At 48.9% G+C, this 10,000-nt stretch overlaps 1 protein-coding gene across 5 annotated transcripts in view; it reads right to left on the reverse strand.

Moving 5' to 3' along the window:
• Positions 1–10,000, reverse strand: part of LOC106608394 (zinc finger MIZ domain-containing protein 1) — a 195,289-nt gene that overhangs the window by 53,257 nt on the left and 132,032 nt on the right. For all 5 annotated transcript variants that reach the window (XM_045722019.1, XM_045722012.1, XM_045722017.1 and 2 more), the window contains exon 4: positions 2,760–2,879. In XM_045722019.1, the coding sequence (XP_045577975.1) occupies positions 2,760–2,828 (69 nt within the window). In that variant the 5' untranslated portion in view covers positions 2,829–2,879. The remainder of the gene's footprint in view (positions 1–2,759; positions 2,880–10,000) is intronic.

Raw genomic sequence — 10,000 nt, forward strand, 5'->3', positions numbered from 1 at the left:
AGGAGAGAGAGAGATGTCTGCAGCATTACAGGCAGACAGACATCAAAGCCTTCCGGTCCTCCATTGAATGTCCGTGTTTACCCCGTCTGGGGATCAGGCTGTTCACTACCTGCCTGAGTAGAAAACAGCTCAGCCCTCTGGCCCTTCGCCAGGACCCCAAACCAAAACAATAACCCACCGGCAGCATGTGGGCAGACATCTGTACTCACTCGCTCTTAGGTCTCAGAGCAGAGCTATCTATTACAGAACAAGACGTCAGTGAATCAGGGAGAGAATGAGAGGAAGACAGGAGTTGGAGAGAGATAGAGAGAATGGACGAGACTAAAACAGAGAGAGATCAACTAAAGAGTATGTGGAAGAGACAGTTAGGAGCTTGAGAGAGCAGTCTCTTGCACTTAACAGGGCATCCCTCTCTATCTCTGTCTATCTTTCTCTCTCTGTCCCTCCCTCTCCTCTCGCTCAGCCCCAGTGCAACCTGATCTGTGTAGCTGTAGCTAATGGGTAAGCTAACAGATCGCCACATAAGGCGGTATGGTGTGTGTGTGTGTGTGTGTGTGTGTGTGTGTGTGTGTGTGTGTGTGTGTGTGTGTGTGTGTGTGTGTGTGTGTGTGTGTGTGTGTGTGTGTGTGTGTGTGTGGAGTGTGTGAGTGTGTTTGTGTGTGTGTTTGTCTGGTTGTCTGTTTGTTCACCCACAGAGGTAGGCCTTGAGAACAGACAGCAATATCATGACCTCTGAGAGGGAGAAGGGCCTTTAATGGTGGGTCTTTTGTAATGTGGAGATGGGTGATTGTGGAAGCAGCTGTGGACTATCAGAGAGAAATGATTGAGATGGAGAGATGAGAAAGAGGGAGGGGAGATGGAGACGAGATATGTTAAAGAGACGGAATGGAGACAGAGATGAGGAGGGAGGGGAGATGGAGAGATGGAGAGGGAGGTAGGGGATAGGGCTAGATGAGTGAGAGAGAAAGGGAGAGGGAAGGGAGATGGAGAGATGGAGAGGGAGGTAGGGGATAGGGCTAGATGAGTGAGAGAGAAAGGGAGAGGGAAGGGAGATGGAGAGATGGAGAGGGAGGTAGGGGATAGGGCTAGATGAGTGAGAGAGAAAGGGAGAGGGAAGGGAGATGGAGAGATGGAGAGGGAGGTAGGGGATAGGGCTAGATGAGTGAGAGAGAGAAAGGGAGAGGGAAGGGAGATGGAGAGATGGAGAGGGAGGTAGGGGATAGGGCTAGATGAGTGAGAGAGAAAGGGAGAGGGAAGGGAGATGGAGAGATGGAGAGGGAGGTAGGGGATAGGGCTAGATGAGTGAGAGAGAAAGGGAGAGGGAAGGGAGATGGAGAGATGGAGAGGGAGGTAGGGGATAGGGCTAGATGAGTGAGAGAGAAAGGGAGAGGGAAGGGAGATGGAGAGATGGAGAGGGAGGTAGGGATAGGGCTAGATGAGTGAGAGAGAAAGGGAGAGGGAAGGGAGATGGAGAGATGGAGAGGGAGGTAGGGGATAGGGCTAGATGAGTGAGAGAGAAAGGGAGAGGGAAGGGAGATGGAGAGATGGAGAGGGAGGTAGGGGATAGGGCTAGATGAGTGAGAGAGAAAGGGAGAGGGAAGGGAGATGGAGAGATGGAGAGGGAGGTAGGGGATAGGGCTAGATGAGTGAGAGAGAAAGGGAGAGGGAAGGGAGATGGAGAGATGGAGAGGGAGGTAGGGGATAGGGCTAGATGAGTGAGAGAGAAAGGGAGAGGGAAGGGAGATGGAGAGATGGAGAGGGAGGTAGGGGATAGGGCTAGATGAGTGAGATAATGACATTATTGCTGGTTGATGTGAGTCAAAGAGCCTACATCTCCAGTGTGAGACAGGTTCATACTGTGGTTGCCACAGAGAAGTCTGTCTGTGTTGTTTTGAGATGTAAAAGGAGAGCGAGAGGGAGGGAGAGAGGAGAGAGAGAGAGAGAGAGAGAGAGAGAGAGAGAGAGAGAGAGAGAGAGAGATGTCTGCAGCATTACAGGCAGACAGACATCAAAGCCTTCCGGTCCTCCATTGAATGTCCGTGTTTACCCCGTCTGGGGATCAGGCTGTTCACTACCTGCCTGAGTAGAAAACAGCTCAGCCCTCTGGCCCTTCGCCAGGACCCCAAACCAAAACAATAACCCACCGGCAGCATGTGGGCAGACATCTGTACTCACTCGCTCTTAGGTCTCAGAGCAGAGCTATCTATTACAGAACAAGACGTCAGTGAATCAGGGAGAGAATGAGAGGAAGACAGGAGTTGGAGAGAGATAGAGAGAATGGACGAGACTAAAACAGAGAGAGATCAACTAAAGAGTATGTGGAAGAGACAGTTAGGAGCTTGAGAGAGCAGTCTCTTGCACTTAACAGGGCATCCCTCTCTATCTCTGTCTATCTCTCTCTCTCTCTCTCTCTCTCCTCTCGCTCAGCCCCAGTGCAACCTGATCTGTGTAGCTGTAGCTAATGGGAAGGCTAACAGATCTCCATATAAGGCGGTATGGTGTGTGTGGAGAGAGCAGCTGTAGACTGGAGGAGTCTCTCCTCGTCGCATTGGAGAGGATCGACATGAGCAAGGGGCAGTACAGACATCAGGGATCTACTGTACTTTAAAAATAACCTTTGATCCAAGCAATCCTTCTTTTGAAATATCTGCCAATGCCACTTAGCATGCAGACAACTTAGAGATAATACACACAGTGAGGGAATTTGATCCCTCCATGTTTTGAACCCACAACCTTGGTGTCAGTTGCTTATGTCTCACCTGTTTGATACACAGCAGCCTGTCGTTGGTCTGCTGGATGTGCCGGTCCATCGACGGCAACGCGTTCATCTTGATGACTGCTTCCTGCTTCCTCTAGCCTAACGTGACGCCATCAACACTCTGGAAGACAAAGAGTTAGATTTGGTTAGGGACAGAGATATACAGCCTGGTTAGGACATAACATTGTTAGGACAGGAGTAATCTCGGAATCCAGAACCAAATAAAAATGTTTCGCTAGTTAGCTACTTGATTACTCAATTTGATGTTACTCAGCAATCCAGTGATGTTGGAATATATCCCAGATCATACCATCAAAACAACACGAGTGTCACCGAGCGAGACCATCAACGACAACCATCACCTACATGAACTACTTGTCCAACAAAACTCCTGGCCCCAATTACACATCACTCAGGGGGGGAGAAGTCCCCCACAAACCCCTGGGGGACATCACTGTAACCATTATCTCCCAGTAAAGAGACAGGCAGGCAACAGGGCACCTCCTGTTCAAGGTTATCAATCCTGTCTGCCCCTCTAGACTGATTTACTAGTACTGCTACTCCTCACAGCAGATAACACAGCCTCTGTCTCTTTCACTCGTTCTGTCGCTTCCTCTCTCCATCTCTCTTTCTCTCTCTCTCCTTCCCTCTCTCTCTCTAGCCTTTTCTCTCTCCCCACCTGTATATCCCACCTCTCTTTGTCTTGCTCTCTGTCCCTATCCCTCCCTCCCTCTCTCTCTTCATACATCACTCTCTCTATCGCCATCCCTCGCTCTCCCTTTCTCCTCCATATCTCTCTTTCCTCTCTTTCCCTCTAACCCTCTCTTACTACCTCTCCCCCCCCCTTCCCCCCTGTCTATCCCTCTCTCTGTACTTCACGAGGCCATGCGGCTCTAAGAGAGAGGAGAGGATAGATTAGTAGATGTATTGCCGGTAAGTCAGTCACTCCTCTATCCCCATCACTTCCTCCATAACGTTTATCTCCATCACGGCTACAAATTCCTCAATACAAAGAACATAGCGAAATAATCCCCCATGATGCACTGGGGGAGCCGGGGTTCTACAGCGTTGCACAGAGCTGATAAAGGCTTAATTTTAAGAGCCCATGCTGAGAAGGAGAGAGGCATAGGGGGGGAGACAGAGCGGGAGAGGTGAGAAGGAGATGGAGAGGGGGAGAGAGGGGAAATGGAAGGGGGAGGATCAGAAAGATGGACAGACAGATGGATGGGACGGAGGAAGAAAGGAAAAGGGTGGAAGAGAAGGTGAGGGTGGCAGGGGACAGGAAGTGAGGGAGGAAAAGAGGAAAAGAAAGAGGGGGAGAAAGGGAGAAGAGATGTTTCTCAGCTCAGGAGCGTTGGGGACGGAATCTTATTGCATTTAAGGCTCGGGAGGAGAAAACACACACACACACCTTTGAGCTTAACATTCATTAAGCTCAAAGTAAAACTTCAAAGGGACACCTATCGGAGGTAAAAGAGTCTATGTGTTTCTAAACCTCGGAGATTAGGGATTACAGGAGTAGAATTACCTGGAATATAGTCCACTCAAAGAAGTATATAGTCTACTCAAAGAAGTATATAGTCTACTAAAAGAAGTATATAGTCTACTAAAATGATTGCATTCTCATTGAGAACTCATGTCGGACTCAGTGTCGGACAAAACACAGAAAACTACAGAGCCATGATCCATATGACCCAAAAAACACGATATCATCTACTGTAACAGTGACTTTGTCACGTAAGAGTGCAAAACATACATTGACATTGTTGTAATCACAATACTATAGTATCTAGTCTTATCAGCAAATCAGTGTATTCCACGATATCTGGTGGAAAGACTGGAGCAGATCAGCGCTTCAAATCTGGCAAAGGAGTGTCCTCAGAACAGAGCGGTGGCCGCAGTTACACAAAGTGACCAGGAGGTGTCTCCCCACTGCAATCCATCGCAGCCTCCTGACATAACATCACTCTGTCTGCAGCCTTTACAAGCGCTACAAATCCCCCCACCGCACCGCAGCCTCTCAGAGCCGCAGCCGCTTAGACCTGCAGCCAGACAGACCTGCAGATCTGGAGACCATTAGTAAGGCACACTCCCACCCTCCTCCCCCAATGCAGCCCATCAGACTTGCAGACAAGCAAACCTGCAGCCACTCAGACCTGCAGCTAGGCAGACCTGCAGTAGATCACTGACTCCCCAGCCCTCTAAGCGCTGCTCCACTGTCTGACCTTGTGGCTATTGATGAACTGTTTCTCCTTCCGACCCCATGCTTTAATGCTGTCCCTCACACCTCCATCACAAACCACAAAACCAGGGAGAAAGATAAGGATGGAGAAAAAGAGAAATGGAGAGAGAAAGGAAGAGGGCTTCAGCCCCCCCCCCCCTCCACAACCTCTCTCTGCCTCTCTTTCTCTCCATCTCCCCCCTGTAGGCGATGCCTTTGTTTGTGATCTCTATAGCAGGACCCTCCACGTCTGAGGGAAACCAAGCGAGGTGAAAACAAGGTTCTACATGGGAGGGAGGGAGGGAAGGAAGGAAGGAAGGAAGGAAGGAAGGAAGGAAGGAAGGAAGGAAGGAAGGAAGGAAGGAAGGAAGGAAGGAAGGAAGGAAGGAAGGAAGGAAGGAAGGAAGGAAGGAAGGAAGGAAGGAAGGAAGGAAGGAAGGAAGGAGGAAGGGGGCTGTTTCTGTGATGTAGGTAGGATGTGTTCATTCTGTCTGTCTGACTGTCCAGGCTAACACACCATCATTCTCTCTAACCCTCCTCTCCTATCTTCTTCTCTCTTTTCCTTTCTCTCCTCTCCCTCCCCCCAGAAATGTGTTGTGCTGGTCACGTACACTCACTGGACAGTTTATTAGGTACACCCACCCAGTACTGGGTCGGACCCCCCTTTGCATCCAGAACGGCCTGAATTCTTCTGGGCATTCTACAAGGTGTCGGGAACGTTCCACTGGGATGTTGGTCCCTGCTGACGCAATGGCATCACACAGTTGCTGCAGATTGGACGACGGTACATTGATGCTGTGAAACAGCAGCCCGTTCCATCTCATCCCATAGATGCTCTATAGAGTTGAGGTCTGTGCAGGTACCTCAAATAAACTGAACTCATTGTCATGTTCCAGGTGATGTTTTTCCACTCCTCAACTGTCCAGTGTTGGTTATCATGTGTCCGCTGGAGCCGCTTCTTCTTGTTTTTAGCTGATAGGAGTGAAACTCGTTGTGATTCAATCCGTGACAAGGAGGTGTGTTCTGAGATGCCGTTCTGCACACCACGAGGTACTGCAGTTATTTGTCTGTTAGCTTGCACGATTCTTTCCTTTCTCCTTCGACCTCTCGTCCACAGGACTGCCGCTGACTGGATGTTTTGTGTTTGTCGCACCGTTCTCTGTCAACCCTAGACACTGTCGTGCGTGAAAAAGCCCAGCCATTTCTCAGATACTCAAAGCCGCTTAGGTCACTCGTTTTTCCCATTCTCAGAAGGACTGAAAAAACATGGGTTAAATAACCAATTAAATAACTCAGCACAAACACAGCAAGCTACACTCCATGTCCTCACTATCAAAATAACACTGAGAAATAATAATCCATCATCTGATCTCAGATCCTTTTTTTCGGGGTACATTGATTTAGTCCCAAAATGTGTTTCACACTGTGTGTGTGTGTGTGTGTGTGTTCACTGAGGAGCTGCCTCCTCAATAACCTCATCAGCTATGTCGAGTTCAACTTACCAGGCTTACACAAACACACACACACACACACACACACACACACACACACACACACACACACACACACACACACACACACACACACACAATATGTTGAGCATATCACAAGCCTTGAAAGCAACAGGAAGCGGATGTGAATCATAATAACTTAACAAACCATAAAACCCCACCAATACTGTAGTGAAGCTACTAGAAACACCTCCACACACCCCAAAACACAAAGACCCACACACACCCCAAAACACAAAGACCCACACACACCCCAAAACACAAAGACCCACACACACCCCAAAACACAAAGACCCACACACACCCCAAAACACAAAGACCCACACACACCCCAAAACACAAAGACCCCCCCACCCACACATACCCCACACACACCCCAAAACACAAAGACACCCCCCCACCCACACATACCCCCACACACACCCCAAAACACAAAGACCCACACACACACCCCAAAACACAAAGACCCACACACACCCCAAAACACAAAGACCCCCCCACCCACACATACCCCCACACACACCCCAAAACACAAAGACCCCCCCAACCCACACATACCACCACACACACCCCAAAACACAAAGACACACCCACCCACACATACCCCCACACACACCCCAAAACACACAAAGACACCCCCCCACCCACACATACAGACCCCCACACACACCCCAAAACACAAAGACCCACACACACCCCAAAACACAAAGACCCACACCCCAAAACACAAAGACCCCCACCCACCCACACATACCCCCACACACCCCAAAACACAAAGACCCCCACCCACCCACACATACCCCCACACACCCCAAAACACAAAGACCCCCCCACCCCCACATACCCCCACACACACCCCAAAACACAAAGACCCCCACACCCACACTTACCCCCACACACACCCCAAAACACAAAGACCCACACACACCCCAAAACACAAAGACCCCCCCACCCACACATACCCCCACACACACCCCAAAACACAAAGACCCCCCCACCCCCCACACACACCCCAAAACACAAAGACCCCCCCCACCCACACATACCCCACACACACCCCAAAACACAAAGACCCCCCCACCCCCACATACCCCCACACACACCCCAACACACAAAGACCCCCCCCCCACCCACACATACCCCCACACACACCCCAAAACACAAAGACACACCCACCCACACATACCCCCACACACACCCCAAAACACACAAAGACACCCCCCACACACACACACACACACACACACACACACACACACACACACACAGTGGCAAAGTCAACATTGTTTATATATCACCAAAATGCACAATTGTATTTTGTGTTGCTTTTTGGTCTTAATTTAAGGTTAGGCATACGTTTAGCATTGTGGTTAAGGTTAGGCATACGTTTAGCAGTGTGGTTAAGGTTAGGCATACGTTTAGCAGTGTGGTTAAGGTTAGGCATACGTTTAGCAGTGTGGTTAAGGTTAGGCATACGTTTAGCAGTGTGGTTAAGGTTAGGCATACGTTTAGCAGTGTGGTTAAGGTTAGGCATACATTTAGCAGTATGGTTAAGGTTAGGCATACGTTTAGCAGTGTGGTTAAGGTTAGGCATACGTTTAGCAGTATGGTTAAGGTTAAGCAAACGTTTAGCAGTGTGGTTAAGGTTACACCGTACCAAAAAATATCAAAACAAACTCTGAACCAATTATATTACTTTGGGGACAGGTCGAAAAGCATTAAACATTTATGGCAATTTAGCTAGCTAGCTATTTATCTAGCTTGCTGTTGCGAGCTAATTTGACCTGGGATATAAACGTTGAGTTGTTATTTTACCTAAAATGCACAAGGTCCTCTACTATGACAATTAATCCACACATAAAACGGCCAACCGAATCGTTTCTAGTCATCTCTCCTCCTTCCAGGATTTTTCTTCTCTTGACTTTATATGGCGATTGGCATCTAAACTTTCATAGTTACCACGACGACCGACCGAACTCAGTTCATCTTTCAATCACCCACGTGGGTATAACCAATGAGGAGATGGCACGTGGGTATCTGCTTCTATAAACCAATGAGGAGATGGGAGAGGCAGGACTTCAGCGTCACAAATAGAACTGACTTCTATTTTATGCAGACATTCGTTGGCGTGCGCCAGCAGTGTGGGTGCAATAATTGAATTACATGTATGTTTAAATTTAGCGGTGTGGTCAGCATGTTAGGCATACGTTTAGCAGTGTGGTTAAGGTTAGGGCTAAGGTTAGGTGTCAAATCAGATTGTATGACTTTGTAACTGTGCCAGCTAGTGACTACCCTGCAGAGCTTCCTCCAGTATATGAGTCATCACACACACACACACACACACACACACACACACACACACACACACACACACACACACACACACACACACACACACACACACACACACACACTTTACCCTGCAATGAGCACAACAACCCAAGGGGAGGTGGGGCAAAACATTACTGCTCTGACACAATCTCAGTAATATGAAATCACTGGAGCATGGCAGGGGCCAAGAGAGGCCAGCAACACTGCAGAGAGAAGGGAAATTATGTCTTTATACTATCACACACACACACACACACACACACACACACACACACACACACACACACACACACACACACACACACACACACACACACACACACACACACACACACACACACACACACACACACACACACACACACACACACACACACACACACACACACACACACACACACGCGGGAGTGATTTCTTATTTCCAGTGTAAATGTGAGGAAAGACAGTGTTCATTCAGAGAGTCTGGGCCCAGTAGGAGTTCTGACAGTTTTGCCTTTGAGAGCATAATGCTGATCCTAGATCAGTTTGCATAGTCCCATTGGTCTGGCGAGCAGTGAGAGAGACTGCATTATTCACAAGTTTTAGTGAGAGGAGTGAAGCTACAGTTATCACTACTACTCTCTAGTCAGAGAGGGAGAGAGAGAGAGGAAAGAGAGAGAGAGGTGAGAGAGAGGTAAAGAGAACGGGTGGAGAAGAGAAGGTACTCTGCTACTCTCTATTCATCTTTGAATGTGTTGTATCCCTCAGCAGTCTATACAGAAACATTCCCCTCTTCTCTCCTTCATTTAAGGTTCTGTCATGCTCACTCCCTCCCCTCTCCTTCCTCTAAGCCCTGCCACGCTCCATCTCGCTCTCCATCCCTCCCTCCTTTCCCCGACCCTGTGAGTGAGCAGCCATAACAGCCAGTGGAATGGATTAATGTGCTCTAATGTAGTTTGGGCTGCAGCAAGGCACAGAGTGACTCTCTCTCTCTTTATTCTCTTCTCGCTCTGTTCTCTCTCTCCCTCTCTCTGCCTCTCACTTTCTCTGGCTCTCTCTGCAGTCATGTGTATCCAAACAAGCCAATCCAGACCACTTAGCTGAGCTGGCCTCTTTCCCTCTCTCTTCAGCTCTGTCACACACACCACACACACACACACACACACACACACACACACACACACACACACACACACACAC

The sequence above is a fragment of the Salmo salar genome, chromosome ssa01 (assembly GCF_905237065.1).
Source record: "Salmo salar chromosome ssa01, Ssal_v3.1, whole genome shotgun sequence".
Taxonomy (NCBI): Eukaryota; Metazoa; Chordata; class Actinopteri; order Salmoniformes; family Salmonidae; genus Salmo; species Salmo salar.